The sequence below is a fragment of the Somniosus microcephalus genome, chromosome 6 (genome assembly GCF_052327205.1).
Source record: "Somniosus microcephalus isolate GS21.2 chromosome 6, FLI_Smic_1.0, whole genome shotgun sequence".
Taxonomy (NCBI): Eukaryota; Metazoa; Chordata; class Chondrichthyes; order Squaliformes; family Somniosidae; genus Somniosus; species Somniosus microcephalus.
This window is the reverse complement of record NC_140992.1, coordinates 108,510,500-108,534,273: the sequence shown is the minus strand read 5'-3', so window position 1 is coordinate 108,534,273 and position 23,774 is coordinate 108,510,500. Positions and strand designations below refer to the sequence as shown.

Genomic DNA, 23,774 nt, shown 5'->3' with positions numbered 1-23,774 from the left:
TTCCTTACAGATGCCTGCGGGCAAATGTTACACAAGAGTCCTGCAGCAGGAGATTTCACACCACTTAATATGTGTCCCCAATGGGGAGAGGAACAGAGTCCCTGCAATTTAAATGCAAAAAAAAGAATTTTTTAAACCCCCTCAAAGTTCCTCTCCCTCAGGCAGTGAGGCCAACAACCCCTTCATACAGAGATTATTTGATCTCTCCTGATGAAAGGTCGTCGACCTAAACGTTAGCTCTGTTTTTCTCTCCACATATGCTGCCTGACCTGCTAAGCGTTTCCAGCATTTGTGTGTTTTTATTTTACTCAAGCTAGTGATGGTTGAGTCATCAGATTAATTGAGATTTGCCTTCCTGTTTTCTGAATATATAAAGCGTATGGTACAAGTGTGACACAAAACTTTACTTAGAAAAAGATGTGTTGCCTGATGTGTGATGGATACAAGCTTGTGCAATATTTGCGATATGAAAGAACTAGACATTCTGTGAGGTCCTGGTCATATTGCAACACAATATTAAATCATGAGTCATTGTTTCACCAGTCCAATATTCTGAAAGATCCTGCACTATTTTGGTCATCACCCGATTTTATGTTATATTTTCTGCTGTTCTCTGAAAGTAGGTGCAAGTACACCATGAAGTAAAGCTGTTTTAACTTACATCTACTTATTCATTAAAATTAGACAGCAGTGCAGAGGAACATAGGTAAAGGAGTAGCCCAATCAGCCCCTTGAGCCTGTACCACCGTTCAGTAAGATCATGGCTGATTTATATCGCAACTCAAAGAGTGTATGTGTTAGTAGCAAAGAAACATCAGAGATAGTGGTTAAAAAAATTCAAAATGCTAGGATAGAAAAAACACTGGACAGATGACAGAGCAAGACATCATTCCCTGTTGAGTGTGACATCATTGGAGTCGACAATAAGAATGCTGCCTTGTGTTCAGCTCCAAACTACAGTATTGTGCTCTGATTATACACCAGCTACACATGGAAACAATTTCCAGTAAGGTTCGATGGTCAAGCAAAGATCTTTCACGAGCAATCTTCAGCAGACGAAACAACAGTGGTGTCATAATACAAAATGAAATTCATAACACAAGAAAGTAAAACTGATTCTTCTTCAAAATCAATGTAATTCAGGTGTGTTAAAAAAAACTATTGCTGAGGTTTTCAGGTTATGATGTGTAAATGTTTTACCTCATGTTACAGAAGTGACCTACCCATCAGCCATTGTATGATACAATTATGACACATCTTATATACAGCTGCAAACCTGAGTGAATGGCTTACTGATATAGTGCATCATTTCAGTCAAGGCTGACATTAAGCAAAGTTGAACCAAAGCTGGTTTGCTAATAGCAACAATTGGGTCATTTGATGTACAACCGGAAGCCTAATGTGGGGAATTGGAGCCTTTTCAGTATCCATTCTGACTACCACTTAGAATGGCCGGAGCTTTAGGCTTTGTCAAGTCGAGGTTAAGTTCATTTGTAAGTACTCCTAATGGTAAACTGTAGATCAAGTCTATGTTGCTATCTTAGTGAAATATATACTAGTGGATTTCCAGGTGTTCCTAACAATGGGTTAGAGAATATACCATTTTATCGTCTGACAAAGGAATATAGCTACTGAAAGGATTTAGAAAGAAATTTTAAGAGATGCGCTCAAAGATGATGAAGCGTTAAAATGTTTGTTTCCTGGGAAATCTGAAGTATTTTGTTTGTGTGTTATAGATAATATAGAACTTCACAGGCAACTGCTGAAATGGTGAATCAGCAAAGAATCACTGCTGCCCTCCAACCTCCCATACCCACCATTGTCCTCCCGTGCCATTCATTAGTGCCAGCTACCCCAACAAGAAATTGGGCAGCTATCTCTGGGCATCAGAATAGGAGGATAATGATGACAGTGGAAGCATGAGAGCAGAGGGAAGATGGGAGCAGGGCAGGTGGGGAGCATGAGGGCAGATTGAGATACGGCTAACAGTTCTTTGAGGAGAGAAGTTTTGTAATATTTTGAGACATGTATAGGAGAGCGGTCTAGCAGTTTTTGTGTGTTTGAGGGTGGCGAATGATGGAGGCCATCCGGCTTCGCCCTTCCTGAGTTCCACTCCCTGTCCCTATCCCTTCCTTAGCACCACCTTCTCCAATTCTCTACATCCATCCTCTTTCCCTTTCCACCACCACTCAATCTGCTCTCTGCTCCATTTTCCCCTACCCCTATCTTCTCCCTTCTCTATGTTCCCATGCCTGCAACATTCATCTCCCTCCCTCCATCTTAGTGAATTCCTTCTGCACTCTGCATAGTCTTAAATCCTAAAGTGATTGTGCCCAAAACTGGACAATCTTCCGCTCAGCCTCCTCCCTCACCTCCTTTGTCCCCACAGCTACCTCCCATCTTAGAATCATTTCATTTTACAGCATCAAGAAGAAAGACTTGCATTTACATAGTGTCTTTCACAATCTCAAGATGTCCCAAACTGTTTTACAGCCAATGAAGTACTTTTGAAGTGTAATCACTGTTATAGGATATAGGAACACCAAAGGAGGCCATTCAGGCCATCGGGCTGGCGCTGGGTCTCTGAAAAAGTCATCCACTTAGTCCCATTCCACTGCCTTTTCTTCATATACTTATACATTTTCCTTTTTCAAATATTTATCTTTTTCCCTTTAAAAAGCTATCATTGATTCTGCTTCCGCCATTATTTATGGTGAGGTATTCCATACCTTAAAACCCTCTGCATATAAAATATCCTAAGCTCTCCCTTTATTCTTTTGGCAATCTTAAGTTTATGCTAACTCATCGATTAGTGGAAACAGTTTTTCCTGATCTACTTTATCAGAACCTTTCATAATTCTGGACACCACTAGCAGATCTCATCTTAACCACCTCCATTCTAATTTAAAGAGGCCCAGGTTCTTATCTCTCCTCATAACTAAAGCTGATCATCGATGGCATTATCTCCATGGTCTTGACATCCTTCCTAAATTAAAGTGCCCAAAACGGGACACAATCTACCGCCCATGGACCTCCTATGCTGCCATTGCACACCTCAATTCAGCCTCTACCACCCCACATCTGTCTCTCTTGCTTCTTACCTACTTTCCCTGTATCCCATTCTCCTCCATCCCTCACATCTCTTCCCCTTTCGCCTTCCTTCCCCACTTCCTCTCACTTATCTTCTCTGCTTCCACCTCACCACCACCTTCGCAGTCCCTCGCCCTTCCTCTTTCACCTGATGCCCACCTCCTCCCACCTTCAACTTCCCTTCCCATTCCCCTCGACCACTCCCTTACCCCCACACCCCCTGTGTCTCCCACATTCCCCTTCTATCTCTCTCTCCCTCTTCGCTTAGATTTAAGAAATTGGTGAAGACACTAGATGGGTGTGCAGTGATCGTGAGTGAAAGCCCTATTGGGGGAGAAAGGGCGTGTGCGGCCGAGACGCAGGCATGGCAATTGCAAGGGAAGATACGGCCAATGTACCGAAAGCAAAGCCTTGATCATGGAGGGGTGGGTGCGGCTGAGGACTGAGTGCAGGAGGCTGGGTATGCTCAGGAAAAAGTAGGGTCAGTTGAGAGTTGAGGGCATACCTGGGGGGTGGAGGGGTGGGGGGGCTGAAAAGAGGGAGGGTGAAAAGAGAGAGAGGGGATGAGGCTTAGGAATTGAGGGCAAATGGTGTGGGAGGGGTAAGAACTAGCAGAGGGAGAGTGGGGAGGCCCTTGAATGGGTTCAAGTTGGCAGAGGCAATGCGAGAACCAGTGGCAAACAATGTTCCCATTAATCAGGTCCCGCGCAGGCCGCTCAGTGGCTACACAATGGAAAGACCGCGCATGCACGGAAATTTGAATGGGCCGCGCCACCCGTTCAAAGGGGCCGCTCACCCCCAAAAAATTATCAGGAACATTGGTGGCAAATGATTTTAAAATGAATAAAAAGTGAAAGTTAAACAAAAGCCACCTGAAGGTATAGTAACCTGACATTGTACACCAGTGCTAATGAGGCTGAACAAGCCCCCACATTTCCCACTTACTACTGTTATAATATGGAATTGTTTGGCAACAGAAAGTTAAATTGTGCAGACAGGGAGTGCATGTAAATGCAAGATTTTTAATATTTTACAGATGTGGTCCTTTGTAGCTATTATCAGTAGGGTAGATCCTATTAAAATAGTTAGATATTCCATTAACAGCACATATTCATGGAGTTTGTTTAAAGTGGTAATCAAATAGCAGTCACTGTCCTACTAGGAACTATAAGTGCCAAATTTCCTGGTACAACCTCTTGCTTACGTTATCATAAATCATTACAAGAAACAACAATGGTATCAGTTCAAGCGCATTCTCTGGTCTCATTATGAACAGGGTGCTAGAGGATTATAGTTATTTTGGATGTTAAAGTAGACTTATCTTCTGTTCTTGAAGTTAGGGTACGATGAAGAAAAGGACGATTATGTTTTCTATGGAGAATACAGTGAGAGCCAGTCTGTCGAACTACCGACTCCAGCGAAAATTGTTCCCTCTCCAGAACAGGAAAAGAAAATCCGGCAGAGAAACAACGTCATCAACGAGATCATAAACAAAGAGAGAGACTACGTCAAGAACTTAAAGGACATCTATGAGGTAAGGTGCAGATGGCAGTTTAGTTTATGTTTGGGATCGCACAAGTGTGGAATTTTTTTCCTGCAAAATTTTTCCCCTCCCCTGCCACAAAAGGTAATGGAATCAATTTTGGTCTTCCAGCAGGAAGTTGGTAGCTAGTGTGATCATTGTATTTCTCTCTGCAGAGTAATCAGGTCCTGGAGACAATGCTGTTCACATTCACATATTATAAGAGCTCCCGCTACGCCCGTTCACCAACTTGCCTTGGCACCTGCTGAGCGTCCAAGAGGAATTGGACCTCCTTACTCTCCACGGCTGAATTTGAAAACCACGGGGCCCTGCTGAAACTCGTCTTGCCCCCAAACACTATCCTGCGGTTCCACAATGTTGCTTCCCTGCTTTGGCAAGAAAAAACATGCATCTCCCCTTTAAGCTGCAGCAAGCCCTTAAGAACCGACAGCAATGCCTAGTTTCTCATCTCCTAATCAGTGAGCTGCCTATATGGGAGTGCACTTCTGAAGGGGTAATTACTAGTCCTAGCCCCTTTAGGGCTACCCCGGATCAGGCGTATTCCTCAGACGTTCACTTTCAACTAAAGTTGAGGTAGCTGAATCCTAAAGACTCTTAATTGGGTCTAAAGATCCAGACTATCTCTCTCTAAAGGAAAGGAACAACCTGAAGATGTTACCGCCCTCCAGATAATAAGTCTAGCTAGACTGTAACATTCCGGATAATATGAGGGTCCGGAAAACTCCATCAGAATTCTGCAACTCTTCACCAAGGAGCGTACAGAGATTGAGTTCGCGAGTTTGATACAGAAGTATTATGTGAGATAATTCTAAAAATATATAGATTTATTAAAGAATCGACATGTAATTACAGTAGGTGTTTCAATCGCAACATTAACAGTTCCAAAAAGAGAAAGCTTACAATTCTTATTATCAGATCTTAACTTCGCTTCATTTTTACAGTTCTCAGTCTTATTCAGAATATCTACCAAAATCAAATACAGTGCCATTGATCCCCAAGACACAAAGAGTTGTAGACTTACACAGCCTGCCTCTGAAGCCTGAGAATCACTTTGGCCCTTTACAGCGAATCTATCATCCCATTTGAAAGTTCAATATTTATATCATTTCTCAGTGGTTTTTCCTTTGAAGTTTTCTGCTGATGTAAGCTAATTATCTCTAGTCATTTTTTGCTGACCCCTGCTATTCTTACAGTCAGTTCAGCTGGTAGCATTAAGAATCGTATCTCCTGTGTAGATGTCTTAAGCGCATCATAAAAAAAAGTGTAACAGTAGGTGCATCTATTTGATGTCATTTTTACCAAGGGCTTCTGTTTGCATCTTTTGCATTTAGAACACCTTAATAAACGGGTCTTTTTCCGAGTGGCAGGCAGTGACTAGTGGGGTACCGCAGGGATCGGTGCTAGGACCCTAGCTATTCACAATATATATTAATGATCCAGACGAGGGAATTAGATGTAATATCTCCAAGTTTGCAGATGACACAAAGCTGGGTGGGCGTGTGAGCTGTGAGGAGGATGCCGAGAAACTCCAGTATGATTTGGACAGGTTGGGTGATTGGGCAGATGCATGGCAGATGCAGTATAATGTGGATAAATGTGAGGTTATCCACTTTGGTGGCAAAAACAGGAAGGCAGATTATTATCTGAACGGCAATAGATTGGGAGAAGAGGAAGTGCAATGAGACCTGGGTGTCCTTGTGCACCAGTCGCTGAAGGTAAGCATGCAGGTGCAGCAGGCGGTTAAGAAGGCAAATGGTATGTTGGCCTTCGCAGCGAGAGGATTCGAGTACAGGAGCAAGGATGTCTTGCTGCAGTTGTAAAGGGCCTTGGTGAGACCACACCTTGAGTATTGTGTGCAGTTTTGGTCGCCTTATCTGAGGAAGGATGTTCTTGCCATGGAGGGAGTGCAGCGAAGATTCACCAGACTGATACCTGGGATGGCAGGAATGACGTATGAGGAGAGATTGGGTCGATTGGGTATACTCGCTGGAGTTTAGAAGAATGAGAGGGGATCTCATTGAAACTTATAAAATTCTAACAGGACTGGCCAGACTGGATGCAGGAAGGACGTTCTCGATGGCCGGGGAGTCCAGAACCAGGGGTCACAGTCTAAGGATAAGGAGTAAGCCATTTAGGACAGAGATGACGAGGAATTTCTTCACCCAGAGAGTGGTGAACCTGTGGAATTCTCTATCACAGAAGACAGTGGAGGCCAATATATTTATTCAAGAAGGAGTTGGATATATTTCTTAAGGCTAAAGGGATCAAGGGATATGGGGAGAAGGCAGGGACAGGGTACTGAAATTGGATGATCAGCCATTATCTCATTGAATGGCGGAACAGGCTCAAGGGGCCGAATGGCCTACTCCTGCTCCTATCTTCTATGTTTCTATCCCTACTCTCTGTCTTCTACCGCCTAACCTATCTCCTGACCAGGTCAATAATTTGCCTTCAATTCCATCAGCTTTAATTTCAACTAACAGTCTCTTATGAGGAACCTTATTGAATGCTTTCTGGAAGTCCATATGTATTAAATCCATAGCCATTCCCCTGTCTACTACTTTAGTTACTGCCTCAAAAAAATCAGTTAAGTTCATGAGACATGACCTACCCTTTACAAATCCACATTTGCCCTCTCTAATCAGCTCACATTTCTCTAAATGCTCAATCACTCTATCCTTAATTAGAGATTCCAATAACTTCCCCACAATAGATGTTAGACTAACAGCTCTATAATTTCCTCGTTTCTCTCTCTCATGTTTCCAATGGAGTAATATTTGCAATTTCCCGATCTAAAGGGACAATTCCTGAATCAAGAGAGTTCTTGAAGATTATGGCTAAAGCATCTGCAATTTCCTCACCTACTTCCTTCAAAACCCTGGGGTGGAAACCATCAGGTCCTGGGGATTTGTCAGGCTTTAGTGGCATTATTTTTTCTAATACTGTTTTCTTGCTTATGTTAACTGTAAAGTCCGCGCCTCAATAATACACGGACTTCGGGAGAACAGTTTAACAGGTACTTTACTGAACAAGAGGCAGCTTGAAACTGAAACTACAGAAGCCAGAGAGTGGTGAACCTGTGGAATTCTCTACCACAGAAGGCAGTTGAGGCCAATTCATTAAATATATTCAAGAAGGAGTTGGATATATTTCTTAAGGCTAAAGGGATCAAGGGATATGGGGAGAAGGCAGGGACAGGGTACTGAATTTGGATGATCAGCCATGATCTCATTAAATGGCGGAGCAGGCTCGAGGGGCCGAATGGCCTACTCCTGCTCCTATCTTCTATGTTTCTATGTATGTTAACTAGGATGATCTATGCAATTCTTACTCACCGCAGCTGGTTGTAACACAGACTCGTGTCTCCCCTCCGTAGGTGTTCAAAGTTTATCATATAAACAATTTGATGGCAGGTGCTTCTTTTACTTTTATGTACCTGTTTACGAAGTGTACTTTAGAACAACTTAACAGGGTGTACTATTGTCTTTTTTCCAAAGATTCAGACGTCAGGAACCTTTAACCTTCTGTTTCAACAAGGCTATTGATTCAGTATCAACAACTTATCTTATCTAAATAGCCTGAATGCTGTTCACAGCTTCTCCATTGTTGAGGCTTCCAGATTTCCAGACCTAGTTTGTCATGTTTTAATAAAGTCAAAATTCTTTCATTGAATGGTGTATTTTTCTGAATAGGTATGTTGCTTATTCCTTCACACTTTATGCTGGCAACTCTCCTTCCTCAGGCAAATGAGCAGTGACCTGGAGGCTGGGACAAGGTCCCCTGCTGACTCTTCCAGGCAGCTGTTGCTCTCGACCTCACCAGCTTGGATCACTGATCTCCGAGTGCCCCCTCTCCTGCAGATCAGTTGCAACACTGAGCTGCAGCTGGTAGCACAGGCAGTCACGCAATGGGAAAACAAATTGGCTAGACTGCCCTGGCAGACACCGCATTCTTGTACTCTGCTTCTGGACCCTCTTAGGTCCAAGTTCCAAGACGTTGCTGGCCAAGGGCATCTCATGAGCTCTTGAACGAGCTACAGCAGCCTCTTTCAAGTTGCAGCCATGAGGAATCACCTCGTAGAAGCACTAGAGTAGGTAAAACATCACTTCAGTCAGGCACACTAGGTGCTTGCACCTGGGTGACAAGTAGTGTGTAGGCCTTTCTGTTACCCATTAAAACCACAATGTTATTTGAAATCTTTGCATGCAGAGAATATCCCTGGTGATCATGCAGCTTTAAGTGAGGTGAATATCAGCTTTGCTATTTGGGCAGATGTTGTTTATAGGGTGGAAGGAATGTGACAGATGTAGGACATGATTGCTAAGGCAGGGGAGCACAGATTCTTTAGCTTGAGTTCTCTTCAGTGCACCGCTGCCAAAGAGCTCTTGTTACAGGCAACTGTTAGATCCATCTCACTTCTTTGTCATCCCTCCCCCTCAACCTGCTGACGGGCTTTACTCTAATGGTGGTCCAGGTGTTGTCCCCATTGCAAAGCAAAATTATGCAGCTTGCAGCAAACCGCAATCAACAACAACAATAACTTGTATTTATATAATGCCTTTAATGTTGTAAAACATCCCAAGGCGCTTCACAAGAGCGTTATCAAACAAAATTTGACACTGAGTCACATAAGGAAATAGTAGGACAGATGACCAAAAGCTTGATCAAAGTGGTAGGTTTTAAGGAGCATCTTAAAGGAGGAGAGAGAAGTAGAGAGGCAGAGAGATGTAGGGAGGGAATTCCATGGCTTAGGACCTATGCAGCTGAAGGCACGGCCACCAATGGTGGAGCGATTAAAATTGGGAATGCACAAGAGGCCAGAATTGGAGGAGGCTAGAGATCTCGGAGGGTTGTAGGGCTGGTGGAGGTTACAGAGTTAGGGAGGGGCGAGACCATGAAAGGATTTGAAAACAAGGATGAGAATTTTAAAATTGAGGCATTGCCAGACCGGGAGCCAATGTAGGTCAGCGAGCACAGGGGTGATGGGTGAAAGGGACTTGGTGCAAGTTAGGACACGGGCAGCAGAGTTTTGGATGAGCTCAAATTTATGGAGGGTGGAAGGTGGAAGGCCAACCAGGAGAGCATTGGAATAGTCAAGCCTAGAGGTAACAAAGGCATGGAGGAGGGTTTCAGCATCAGATGTGCTGAGGCCGGAAGGAGTCGGGCAATGTTACGGGGACGGAAGTAGGTGGTCTTGGTGATAGGGCAGATATGTGGTCAGAACCTCATCTCAGGGTCAAATATGACACCAAGGTTGCGAACAGTCTGGTTCAGCCTCAGACAGTTGCCAGGCAGAGGGATGAAGTCAGTGGCTAAGGAATGGAATTTGTGGCAGGGACTGAAGACAATGGCCGGAATTTTCCCAGTGCCGAGCATGTGGGCTTGGGGGCGGTTCAGCAGTTAAAATCACGGAAATTGCCAGCGCGTTGGAAACCCACCATCATCCCGCCGACTCCCGCATTTAACTCGGGCACATTTTCCAATGCGCCACCGACCCGCTCAGGAGAGGCGGGCGACCTCATTAAGAAGAACATAAGAACATAAGAAATAAGAGCAGGAGTAGGCCATATGGCCCCTCGAGCCTGCGCCGCCATTTAATAAGATCATGGTTGATCATTGACCTCAACTCCACTTTCCTGCTCAATCTCCATATCCCTTGATTCCCCTAGAGTCCAAAAATCTATCTATCTCAGCCTTGAATGTAAAAGAAAGACTTGCATTTATATTGCACTTTTCTCGACCACCAGATGTCTCAAAGCGCTTTACAGTCAATGAAGTACTTTTGAAGTGGAGTCACTGTTATAATGTGGAAAACGCAGCAGCCAATTTGTGCACAGTAAGGTCCCACGAACAGCAATGTGATAATGACCAGATAATCTGTTTTTGTTATGTTGATTGAGAGATAAATATTGGCCAGGACACCAGGGATAACTCCCCTGCTTTTCTTCGAAGTAGTGCTATGGGATGTTTTACATCCACCTGAGAGAGCAGACAAGACCTCGGTTTAACATCTCATCCAAACGACGGCACATCCGAAAGTGCAGTACTCCCTCAGCACTGCACTGGAGTGTCAACCTAGCTTTATGTGCTCAAATCCCTGGAGTGGGACTTGAACCCACAACCTTCTGACTCAGAGGCAAAGGTGTTACCAACTTTTTTTTAAATTAATAAGCCCTAATCTTGTGTAATAACCTTTTATGTGGCACCTTATCGAATGCCTTTCGGAAATCCAAATATACTTCATCCACTGGTTCACCTTTAGCTACCCTGCTAGTTACATCCTCAAAAAACGCTAATAAATTTGTCAAACACGATTTCCCTTTCATAAAACCATGTCATGATTTTCTAAGTGACTTGATACCACTTCCTTAACAATGGATTCCAGCATTTTCCCGACGACTGATGTCAGGCTAACTGGCCTGTAGTTCCCTGTTTTCTTTCTCCCTCCTTTCTTGAATAGCGGTGTTACATTTGTGACCTTCCAATCTGCTGGGACCATTCTAGAATCTAGGGAATTTTGGAAGATCAAAACCAATGCATCCACTATCTCTTCAGCCACCTCTTTTAGAACCCTAGGATGTAGGCCGTCAGCTCCAGGGGATTTGTCGGCTTTTAGTCCCATTAGTTTCTCTGGTACTTTTTCTCTACTTATATTAATTACGTTAAGTTCCTCACCCTTATTAGACCCTTGGTTCCCAACCATTTTTGGTATGCTTTTTGTGTCTTCTACCGTGAAGACAGATACAAAATATTTGTTTAACGTTTCTGCCATTTCCTTATTCCCCATAATAATGTTTCCTGTCTCAGCCTCGAAGGGACCAATTGAAGTACTTAACTGCTTGTTGAGAGACCCTCAGGTTTTGGCTTTAACTTTTTACGCACGGGGTTCATGCACCTCAGGAACCTCGCCTGTGAAGGGGAGGCAGAAGCTCAGTGGCCATTTTGTGAGTTCATTAAGTGACAGCTGGAAAAACACAAATACTCACACCTTACACCTGCTTCCTTGCCTAAGGGAAAGGCTCTGGCTGACATTATTTTGTGCAGAGATTTAGCTGTCAGGAGTTTGCAGGTGATTTCTGCAACCTCGGAAGCCACTCTCACCACATTGCTAGTCACTATCACAGCATTGAAGGATTGGGCCTCTGATCTCCACTTTACCTGCCATCTATTAGATAAGCGTGGGTGCTGCTTATGCTGTCTCACCTTGGACCTCAGAGTCAGAACAAGATGAGCCCCACCAACAACGCCAGCCACACCAGCAGCAGCAGCCACAACAGCATCAGCAGCAGCAGCAGCCTTCTCCTCAATGGTCTGATGCTCCACATGAGAGAGGGGGTCAGCACAGGGGTGGACGTGCCGGAGGCGATACCCCCAACACAGGGTATACAGGCAGAGGATGAGCTTCCTCAACATGACTGAGCAGCAGTGTTTCAGGAGACTTAGGTTATCGCGCCAGGTCATCGCAGATGTTTGTAACTGATGGACACACCTTACCAGTGGCTGTCAAAGTCACCTCCGCCCTCACCTTCTTCACCTCAGGTTCCTTCCAGGGATCTTCAGCAGACATTTGCAGGATCTCATAGTTGGCCGCCCACAGATGCATCACCTGGGTTTCCGATGCCATGTTTGACAACTCAGCCACTTATGTAAACTTTGCCACTGATGAAGCCAGTGTAACTGAGCGGGCATTCAGCTTTGCGGCTCTGGCTGGCTTCCCACAGGTGCAGGGCATCATCGACTGCACACATGTGGCCCTCAAGGTGCCCCCACATCACCCAGGAGTGTTTGTGAACTGCAAGGGCTTCCACTCCCTCAATGTGCAACTCATCTGCAACCATAAAAAGATCATCATGCATGTGTGTGCCAGATTCCTTGGCAGCTGTCATGACTCTTTCGTGCTGCACCAGTCCACCATCCCTCAGCTCTTTGCCACTCCAAACAGACTTACCAGCTGGCTGCTTGGAGACATGGGCTATCCACCGAAGACATGGCTCATGACATGCTTGAGGAGGCCAAGTAGAGGCCGAGGAACATTATAATGAGAGCCACATGTCCACCAGATGTGCAATAGAGCAAGCAATTAGCATGACAAAAATGTGCTTCAGATGCCTTGACAGACCTGGAGGAGCCCTTCAGTACGCACCAACCAGGGTCTCCAGAATCATTGTCGTTTGCTGCATGCTGCACAACAGAGCGCAGCAGTAAGGATTGGAGCTGCAGGAGGAGCAAGGCACAGAGCGCACAACCTCTTCAGAGGAGGAGAAGCAGGTGGAAGTCAAGGAGGAGGAGGACGAACATGAGGTGGAGATGGCACCAGCAGCGGCGCACGGGAGGCCCGGAATGGCCTTATAATGGCCAGATTTACTTAACTTGCACCAGTGCACCCATATGGCTCCCAGATGCTGGACTAACTTCCCCCCACCTCCAACAACATCACAAAGCAGTACTACAATGACCAAACCATTCCTGTGACCCAAACACCTATTGCTCAAGGTTAAGTAATGTTTCACCATTCACTCCAAGTGACAAGGCCACTTCCCAGGTAGCAGGCAAAAATGGACAAGACCGGTAAGTTGTGCAAAGAAATAAATTTATGTGCGTCATAAATATAACTGAAACTTAACACTAACATTTGTTCATACACCCATGTGCATACTCTTGTGCATCTAGGATTGTGTCTTTTTTCTTTTCCGAGTGCTTCTATGAGGTGCAACCCCTGTGGCTTCAGCAGAAGTAGAGACAGCCTACTCACTTTCCTGTTGCAACTGCTTTGACACATTTGGCAGATGTCCTCTGGGCGTTGGCACTTGATGGACCTGTGGGAGAGTAAAGAGATGAATTAGAAGTGTTATGAAGCCTGGACTAATGGTCCAGAGACACGAGGGTTCAAATCCCACGGCAGCTGGGGAATTTAAATTCAATTAATGAAATAAATCTGGAATAAAAAGCTAGTATCAGTAATGGTGACCATGAAACTATCGGATTGTCGCAAAAAACCATCTCGCTCACTAATGTCCTTTAGGGAAGGAAATCTGCCGCCCTTAGCTGGTCTGGCCTATATGTGTCTCAAGACCTCACAGCAATGTGGTTGACTCTTAACTGCCCTCTGAAATGGCCTAGCAAGCCACTCGGTTGCAAAAATAAAACCAGATGGACCACCTGGCATCGGCTTCAGACACGACAACGGTACAGCCCAGTCGAACCTGCAACGTGCTCCTCACTAACATCTGGGGACTTGTGTCAAAATTGGGAGAGCTGTCACACAGAATGGTCAAACAACAGTCATATTCACAGAATCATACCTCTCAGCCAATGCCCCAGACTCCTCCATCACCATCCATGGGTATGTCCTTACCCACTGGCAGGACTGACCCACCAGAGGTGGTGGCACAGTGGTATACAGTCGGGAGGGAGTGGCCCTGGGAGTCCTCAACACTGACTCTGTTAAGTCTGTGTGTTATAGTGAGAATTACTACACAGACCACAAGAGTAAATTCAACAGGTCTTTACTGGTTGGAGGTCGGACTATACTGAATACCATATTATTACACTGTGCTTATATACCGGTGTGGTCACCACCGGTATTACGTATACAGCAGCCAAAGAAAGTAGTACCTTTCTTAAGGTGGACCAGGCTTAAGTTCTCTTAAGGTGGAACAGGTTACGTACACCACAATCCTCCCTTTTTAGCTTAACAGTCATATCCCCAAATAAACATAACATATATACATATATAACTTCAGGTATAACAGTTCAAAGGTTCAGTCTCTCAGGGAGCTTTCTGATTCGGCTTGGATAACGCCTTTCAGTGGCCTCTGATTCTTGTTGTTGAGGTGCCTCCTCTAGTTGGTTGCCAATGTATTGGGTGTCATCATCATCAAATACATTCTCGGCTGAGGTAGATGCTTCAGGTTCATGAACGTCTTCCACAGCTGTCTCTGTCACAACCATGGGTTCGACCCTTGCTCTCGACTCTACCAGTTGATCCGCATGACGCCTTATCACATTATGACCAATATCTGCGGTGTACATCAGAGGTCCTTCTCTGGCCCGGATTGTTCCGGACTGCCATTTGTCGTTTCCATAGCCCCTTGCCATCACTGGTTGTCCTACGTCGAAAGTTCGAGTGGTCTTGCTGTTAATATGCCGAAACTGTTTGTTTTCCACTTCCCTCCGCACATTTGGTTTTAACAAGTCCAACTTGGACCGCAACCTCCTGTTATAAAACATCATAGCAGGACTTTGGTTAGTCACGGCATGATCGGCGTTTCTATATGACATCAGGAACTTATCGACCTTGTGTTGCAGCGGAATCTGATCATCATTCATGGCCTTAATAGCCTTTTTGAATGTCTGGACAAATCTTTCAGCCAACCCGTTTGTCGCCGGATGATATGGGGCAGAGGTATAATGTTTAACTCCATTCTTCTTTAAGAATTGTTGGAATTCTTCCGATACAAACTGTGGTCCGTTGTCCGAACAGATCTGTTCTGGCAATCCGTTCCTTGCGAATATTGTTCTTAACACCGCAATTGTCTTTTCTGAAGTAGTGGTATTCATCTTGATGACTTCTGGCCATTTGGAATGTGCGTCCACCGCGATTAGGAACATGGAGTCCATAAATGGACCAGCAAAGTCAATGTGTACACGTTGCCATGGGGCTGAAGGCCATTCCCATGGGTGTAGCGGTGCTATCGGAGGTGCATTTTGCACTTTTTGACACCCAGCGCAGCTTTTCGTTAACTCCTCAATCTGTTGGTCAATACCCGGCCACCATACGTAAGCCCTAGCAAGACTTTTCATTTTAACTCCCCCCAGATGACCTTCATGTAGTTCTTTTAAAACTCTTTCCCTTAACTTGGGAGGAATAATCACTCTTGTCCCGTACATCAAAGTACCATGGCAGACGGACAGCTGGTCTCGCCTTGCCGAGAATGCCGGTAACAGAGGATCACCCCATGTTGGCCATCCTTTCACTGTCGCCTCGTAGACTCGACAGTGTCGGGTCGTTCCTGGTTTCTCTTTCAATACTTGCGTTGGTGACAGGTAAACACTCGATAATGGTCGAATGAAATAACTCAACAGGGTCAACTTCCGTCGTGTCTTCATCTTCAGGTAGTGGCAGGCGCGACAGGCCATCAGCATTGCCATGCTGTTTCGTACCTTTGAATTCTATCTGATATTGATGTGCCCCTAAGAAAAGAGACCATCTCTGGAGACGCTGTGCTGTCATCACCGAAACACCCTTCTTAGGGTTAAAAATGGACACCAACGGTTGATGGTCCGTCAGAAGTGTGAATTTTTGGCCCTGTAGGTAATGATTAAACTTCTTCACTCCCCATACAAGGCTAAGTGCCTCCCTATCGATCTGCGCATAGTTGCGCTCAGCGGAGGTCAATGATCTGGATGCAAACGCGACTGGCCTTTCCGTGCCATTTGGCAATTTATGTGAGAGTACTGCCCCAATACCATATGGAGAAGCATCATAAGCCAACCGAATAGGCAGTGTCGGGTTGAAGTGAGCCAACACTTCCTCTGAGGTGATCAATTCTTTGCTTTTGCGAAACGCCTTCTTACAGTTTTCGCCCCAGTCCCATGGTACCCCTTTCTGTAAAAGAGCATTCAACGGATGCAGCAACGTGGATAGATTTGGCAGAAATTTATGGTAATAGTTAATTAATCCTAGAAACGACCTCAACTGAGAGACATTCTCCGGAGCGGGAGCCTTTACAACTGCCGCTATCTTGTCAGGAGACTTATGAAGCCCCTCCCGGTCAATGACATGACCACAGTACGAGATCCGCTTCTGGAAGAACTCACATTTCTGCCGATTTACTCTAAGTCCATACTCTTTCAGTTTGTTGAGCACCAGTTCCAAGTTAGCGAGATGCTGTTCATCACCATCACCTGTGATCAGAATGTCGTCCAGGTAACATTGTGTGCCTGGAATTCCCTGTAATACCTGCTCCATGGCCCTCTGCCAAATTGCTGGAGCCGATGCCACACCAAAAACCAGCCTATTGTACCGGTACAACCCTCGATGCGTGTTGATCGTGAGGTATTGGCGTGACTCTTCTTCAACCTCCATCTGCAAGTACGCCTGCACCAGGTCTATCTTGGTGAAGTGTTTCCCACCAGACAGTGAAGCGAAAATATCCTCAATCCGTGGAAGCGGATACTGCACCGTGTGAAGCACCAGATTAACGGTGATCTTGAAATCTCCACAGATGCGAACCTTCCCTGGATCTCCTGGCTTATTGTTCGCAGGACATTTCATAACGGGAACAATGGGCGTAGCCCACTCACTCCAATCTACTTTAGACAGTACCCCTGAACGTTCTAGTGCTTCCAGCTCCGCTTCAACCGCAGGTCGTATTGCATAGGGTACCGGCCTGGCTTTAAAAAATTTTGGTTGTGCATGTTCATCAATCTTGATGTTTGCCGTAATTCCTCTCAGTGTTCCCAGTCCCGGCTGGAACACCTCTTTAGCCTCATCCAATATTCTGGACAATCGTTTAGGTTTGACAGCTGTTTCCCCGGAATCTACCATTAGTGCTTTCAAGGAGTGCCAGTCCATATTCATTTTCCTAATCCACTCCCGTCCTAGTAGTGGTGGACCTCCTTCAGGTAGCACATATAAGTCCATTACTTGGCTTCCTTCGCCCTTGTGGATCACTTCTACCTCTATTTTTCCGATGGGGTACACTCTTTGCCCTGTGTACGTTTTCAATATAATCTCCGTATCCTGTAAGGGAATATGTTGGAATAACCTCCTGTAACCTTTCTTATTCATGACCGTCAATGCCGATCCAGTGTCCAATTCCATTTTTACTTGGACTCCTGCTATCTTAAGAGTGACCCAAATTGTCTGGAGGTCTGTATCCTTACCAACGTTGTGTATTTTTAAGCTATCCAGTTCATTACTGCTAGCGTCTGAATCTGACTTCTGTTCGGTCAAACTGTTCTTTGTCACCTTGTGTACCTTTGCATATTTTCCTTGCGGTGACTTTTTATTGTTGGTCTTCCTTCCTGACCGGCATACTTTAGCTATGTGGCCAAGCCTGCCACACGTTCTGCATTCTTGGTTTTTAAACCAACACTGGTTCTGATCGTGCGTTGTCTTTCCACAACGATAACATTTGACAGAACTCAAACCCAATTTGTTTGTACCGAGTTCCGGTGGCCGTAGCTGCATTACTGCCGTGCCTCTCGCTGCGGCCTCGTGTGCTGCTGCCATAGTGACCGCCTTCTCGAGAGACAGCTCATTCTCCTCGAGCAGTCGCCTTTGTGTATCCTGTTTAAATAAACCACACACAAATCTATCTCGAAGTGCCTCTGTCAGTCCCGTTCCAAACTGACAATATTTTGCTAGCTTACGTAATTCCATCAAATATTCAGCATTGCTTTCATTTTGCAGCTGTCTTCTATTGTAAAATTTAAATTGTTCCGCTAGCATCAGCGGCGTGGGGCAAAGATGATTTTTTAGGACAGTAACAATCTGTTCGAACGTCTTATCCGCCGGTTCATCTGGTGATAACAGGTGTTTCAATTGCCCGTATGTCTTCGCACCCATTAAGTTTAGTAATGTTAGTGCTTTATCTGTCTCAGGAATTTTATTTGCCTTACAATAGTTTTGTATGCATTCTACATACGTAGCCCAGTCTTCTATATCACTGTCGAAGGCATTAATGTTCCCATGTTTAGGCATCGCAGCGATTTATCGTATTTTTAATGTTATCTAAGATGGCGGCTTCCCGCTCTTGCCGTCGTCCTCCGCCCACAAAATGGCGGTTTTCCCGTGCTTGGCGGTCTTCACCCATCCCCCGATGCTGTCTCCGCTTCACCGCAGCTCTCACGCCTTCAGTTTCCCCAGACGCTGCGCCTTTAGCCCGAATACGGCCCTTATCTCCGGTCGCGATCGATGTCCCATGCTGCGCCTCTCGCTCGAAAGCGGCCCGGCCCTTATCTCTGGTCGCGATCGACCTCACCGCCCTTATTCCTCCGTCTTCCCAGCCCCGTCTGTACAGCCAACGTGGTTGACTTTCTGTCGCGTCGCTGCCCGGCTTACCCACCACGAGGTAGTAGAAGAAGCTGACAGTCGCTGATGGAGGCTTCGAGGTCAGGATGTCTTCTGCACTCCGGTTGCTCGATGCCTGCCGCTCGACGTGTCTTCCCGTAGGTGATGAGGGTGGAAACCTCTCTTCGACGTCCTGTCTGTGGACGAAGTCGCCGTGGAAATTACTGCAGCAGGGTAAGAGTCGGACTCGTCGCCACTGTTAAGTCTGTGTGTTATAGTGAGAATTACTACACAGACCACAAGAGTAAATTCAACAGGTCTTTACTGGTTGGAGGTTGGACTATACTGAATACCATATTATTACATTGTGCTTATATACCGGTGTGGTCACCACCGGTATTACGTATACAGCAGCCAAAGAAAGTAGCACCTTTCTTAAGGTGGACCAGGCTTAAGTTCTCTTAAGGTGGAACAGGTTACATACACCACAGACTCCGGACCTCATGAAGTCTCATGGCTTCAGGTCAAGCATGGGCAAGGAAAGCTCCTGCTGATTACCACCTACCGCCCTCCCTCAGCTGATGAATCACTACACCACTTGGAAGAAACACTGAGCAAGGGCACAGAATGTACTCTGGGTGGGGGACTTCAATGTCCATCGGAATCAGTGGCTCGGTAGCACCATTGCTGATCGAGCTGCCTGAGTCCTGAAGGTGGTGAGAGAACCAACACAAGGGTAAAACCTACTTGACCTCATCCTCACCAAACTACCTGTCGCAGATGCATCTGTCCATGATAGCATTGGTAGCAGTGACCACCGCACAGTCCTTGTGGAGACAGAGACCCATCTTCACACTGACAACACCCTCCATTGTGGTGTGTGGTACTACCACCATAATAAATGGGATAGATTCAGAACAGATATAGCAGCGCAAAACTCGGCATCCATCAGCAGCAGCAGAATTGTACTCCACCACAATCCGTAAACTCATGGCCAGGCATATCCCTCACTCTACCATTACCATCAAGCCAGGGGACCAACCCTGGTTCAATAAGGAGTGTAGAGGAGCATGTCAGGAGCAGCACCAGGCATCACTAAAAATTAGGTGCCAACCTAGGGAAGCTTCAACACAGGACTACATGCATGCAAAACAATGAAAGCAGCATGCTATAGACAGAGCTAAGCGAACCCACAAGCAATGGATCAAATCAAAGCTCTGCAGTCCTGCCACATCCAGTTGTGAAAGGTGGTGGTGTAGGAATCGTCGAATTCCTAACTAATAACTGAGGTTGACTCAGGAGATCAAACAAACAGGTCTTTAATGTAAGACTAAACGAGTTCGAACCGTTTGTTGAGAGAGATACAGGAGAACCACGAAAACAGGTCTTAACAAGATGGAGATTCCACGAGGACTGCCTGGGCAGTCACGTGGTTTGCGACGTGACATCATCGCGTTTGCCTGCGTTTTCCCGTGCTCTTAAAGGGGCCACGCCCCGTACATACAAACACTATATATAAAACACAGTAATGTCTAACACAATGGTACCGGCTTAGGCTGGTGTTAGAACATTGTTAAAGGGAATTATATAAAGTTGCCCAGAGTCATTCAGTGGCTCCGCCACATGCGCCCCCCCTGAATTCGCTTTAACGGACAAAGTCAAGCGGTGAGGTGGTCTGATGAGCCTGTCAGAACGACTCCTGTACTCCTGAGGCGGAGGCTGTTGGGCGGCTGGCGGTCTGGCGGGCGGTTGCACTTGGTCTGCTGTAATGGCGATGGCTGGCCGACCTCGTCTCGGCGGTTGTGCTGTCTCGACGGGGCGGTCGAGGTCCAGATGTGCCGGCTTTAAGCGATCGACCAAAATGTGGTCCGGTTTACCACCGACATCTACCGTGAAGGTTTTGTCCCCTGCCTCCAACACGCAGAAGGGACCAGTATATGGGGCCTTGAGTGGATCCCAATGAGCATCGTGGCGAATAAAGACGTACTCAGCCTTGTGAAGCTCCGGGGGAACGTGCGAACTCTGCAGCCCATGATGCGAAGTGGGCACTGGTGCGAAGCATCTGGCTGCCTCCTGGTGGCTAGTAAGCTGGTCAGACGCGGACCATGGCTTCGCCAATGCTGGCAGGAAATCCCCCGGGACTCGCAGCGGCTGACCGTACACCAGCTCCGCTGATGAAGAGTGAAGGTCTTCCTTGGGGGCCATGCGAAGGCCCAACAGGGCCCACGGTAGCTTGTCTGCCCATCCAGTGTCCTGGAGGCTGGCCCTCAGGGCGGCTTTCAGTGATCAGTGGAAGCGTTCACAGAGGCCATTCGCCTGTGGGTGGTAGGCCGTGGTGCGGTGCAATTTGACACCGAGTCCTTGGGCCACTGCATTCCAGAGTTCGGAGGAAAACTGCCGTCCTCTGTCGGAAGAAATATCTGCGGGCACTCCGAAACGGGCGACCCAGGTGGAAATGAACGCCCTGGCCACGTCCGCCGAAGTAGTGGATGACAGGGGAACCGCCTCCGGCCATCTGGTGGTGCGGTTAACCATGGTCAGGAGGTGTGAAAAACCATGGGAGGGTGGGAGTGGTCCTACCAGGTCCACATTGACATGGTCAAAACGTCACTCCGGAACTGTGAAGGTGGCCAACGGAGCTTTGACATGGCGCTGTACTTTGGCCTTTTGGCAGACCACGCAGGTGTTGGCCCAGTCATGGACATCCTTGTGCATGCCATGCCATACGAATTTCGCTGACATCAGCTTCTGAGAGGCCTTCATTCCTGGGTGTGACAACCCGTGTATGGCGTCGAACACTTTACGGCACCAGACGACCGGCACGACCGGGCAAGGGTCCCGTACGGAGACGTCACACAACAGCGTGGTACCTGCCGAATGGAACTTGACATCAGCCAACTGGAGGCCAGTGACGGTTGTTCTGCAGGCTTGGACTTCTGGGTCTGAGGCTTTGTCCGCTGCCATGAGGGCGTAATCGATGCCCAAATGAACCGTATTGACGGTCGCGTTGGAGAGGCAGTCTGCCACCAGGTTGTCCTTACCGGCCACGTGCTGTATATCCGTGGTGAATTCGGATATGTAGGTCAGTTGACGTTGCTGTCGGGATGACAACGGTTCGGCGGTCTTGGCCATGGCAAAAGTTAGTGGCTTATGGTCCACAAAGGCGGTGAAAGGACGTTCTTCCAGGAGGAAGCAAAAATGGCGGATGGCCAGAAAAAGGGCGAGCAACTCCCGGTCGACCGTGCTATATGCTCTCTCGTTCCGCCATAGTTGATGGCTGAAGAATGCCAACGGCTGCCACGTCCCGTTCATATAAACACTATATACAAAACACATTAATGTCTAACACAATGGTACCGGCTTAGGCTGGTGTTAGAACATCGTTAAAGGGAATTATATACAGTTGCCCAGAGTCATTCAGTGGCTCCGCCACAGTGGACCATTAAACAATTAATGGGAGGAGGCCCCATGAATATCCCAATCCTCAATGATAGCACATGAGTGCAAAAGACAAGGCTGAAACGTTTGCAACCATCTTCAGCCAGAAGTGCCAAGTGGATGATCCATATTGGATTCCTCCTGACATCCCCACCAACACAGAAGACATTCTTCAGCCAATTCGATTCACTCCACGTTATATCAGGAAATGGCTCAGCTCACTAGATACAGCAAAGACTGTGGGCCCTGACAACATCCTGGCTGTCGGGCTGAAGACCTGTGCTCCAGAACTAGCTGTGCCTCCAGCCAAGCTCTCAATCATCAGCAAAGTGATGGAAGGTATCTTTGACAGTGCTATCAAGTGGTACTTAATTACCAATAACCTGCTCACTGATGCTCAGTTTGGGTTCTGCCATGGCCACTCGGCTCCAGACCTCATTATACCCTTGGTCCAAACATGGACAAAAGAGTTGGATTCCAGAGGTGAGGTGAGAGTGACTGCCCTTGACATCAAGGCAGCATTTGACCAAGTGTGGCATCAAGGCGCCCCAGTAAGATTGAAGTAAGTGGGAATCGGGGGAAAACTCTCCGCTGGCTGGAGTCATACCTAGCACAAAGGAAGATGGTTGTGGTTGTTGCAAATCAATCATCTCAGTCCCAGGACATCGCTGCAGGAGTTCCTCAGGGCAGTGTCCTTGGCTAAACCATCTTCAGCTGCTTCATCAATGACCTTCCCTCCATCATAAGGTCAGAAGTGGGGATGTTTGCTGATGATTGCAGTGTTCAGTTCCATTCACAACTCCTCAGACAATGAAGCAGTCCATGCCCGAATCCAGTAAGGCCTGGACAACATTCAGGCTTGGGCTGATAAGTGGCAAGTAACATTCATGCCACACAAGTGCCAGGCAATGACTATCTCCAACAAGAGAGAGTCTAACCACTGCCCCTAGACATTCAATGGCATTACCATCACCGAATCCCCCACCATCAACATCCTGGGGGTCACCATTGACGAGAAACTTAACTGGACCAGCCACATAAATACTGTGGCTATAAGAGCAGTTCAGAGGCTGGGTATTCTGTGGCGAGTGTCTCACCTCTTCACTCCCCAAAGCCTTTCCACCAGCTACAAGGCACAGGTAAGGAGTGTGATGGAATACTCTCCACTTGCCTGGATGAGTGCAGCTCCAACAACACTCAAGAAGCTCGACACCATCCAGGACAAAGCAGCCCGCTTGATCAGCACCCCAACCACCACCTTAAACATTCACTCCCTCCACCACCAGCATACCGTGGCTGCAGTGTGTGCCATCTACAAGATGCATTGCAGCAACTCACCAAGGCTTCTTCGACAGCACCTCCCAAACCCGCGACCTCTTCCACCTAGAAGGACAAGGGCAGCAGGCGCATGGGAACACCACCACCTCCAAGTTCCCCTCCAAGTCACACACCATCCTGACTTGGAAATATATCGCTGATCCTTCATCGTCGCTAGGTCAAAATCCTGGAACTCCCAACCTAACAGCACTGAGGGAGTACCTTCGCCACACGGACTGCAGCAGTTCAAGAAGGTGGTTCACCATCACCTTCTCAAGGGCAACTAGGGATGGGCAATAAATGCTGGCCTTGCCAGCAATGCCCACATCCCAGAAACGAATAAAAAAAAACATTGTACGCATGATGACA

At 46.8% G+C, this 23,774-nt stretch overlaps 1 protein-coding gene across 2 annotated transcripts in view; it reads left to right on the top strand.

Annotated features, from left to right (window-relative positions):
• LOC147115976 (rho guanine nucleotide exchange factor 4-like) overlaps window positions 1-23,774 on the top strand; it is a 173,154-nt gene that overhangs the window by 19,828 nt on the left and 129,552 nt on the right. The window contains exons 1-2 of one of the 2 annotated variants that reach the window (XM_085990656.1): window positions 1,298-1,493; window positions 4,427-4,624. In XM_085990656.1, coding sequence (XP_085846782.1) covers window positions 1,449-1,493; window positions 4,427-4,624 — 243 coding nt within the window. In that variant the 5' untranslated portion in view covers window positions 1,298-1,448. Of the gene's footprint in view, window positions 1-1,297; window positions 1,494-4,426; window positions 4,625-23,774 lie in introns of those variants that run through there. The other variant, XM_085990657.1, reaches the window with a different exon arrangement.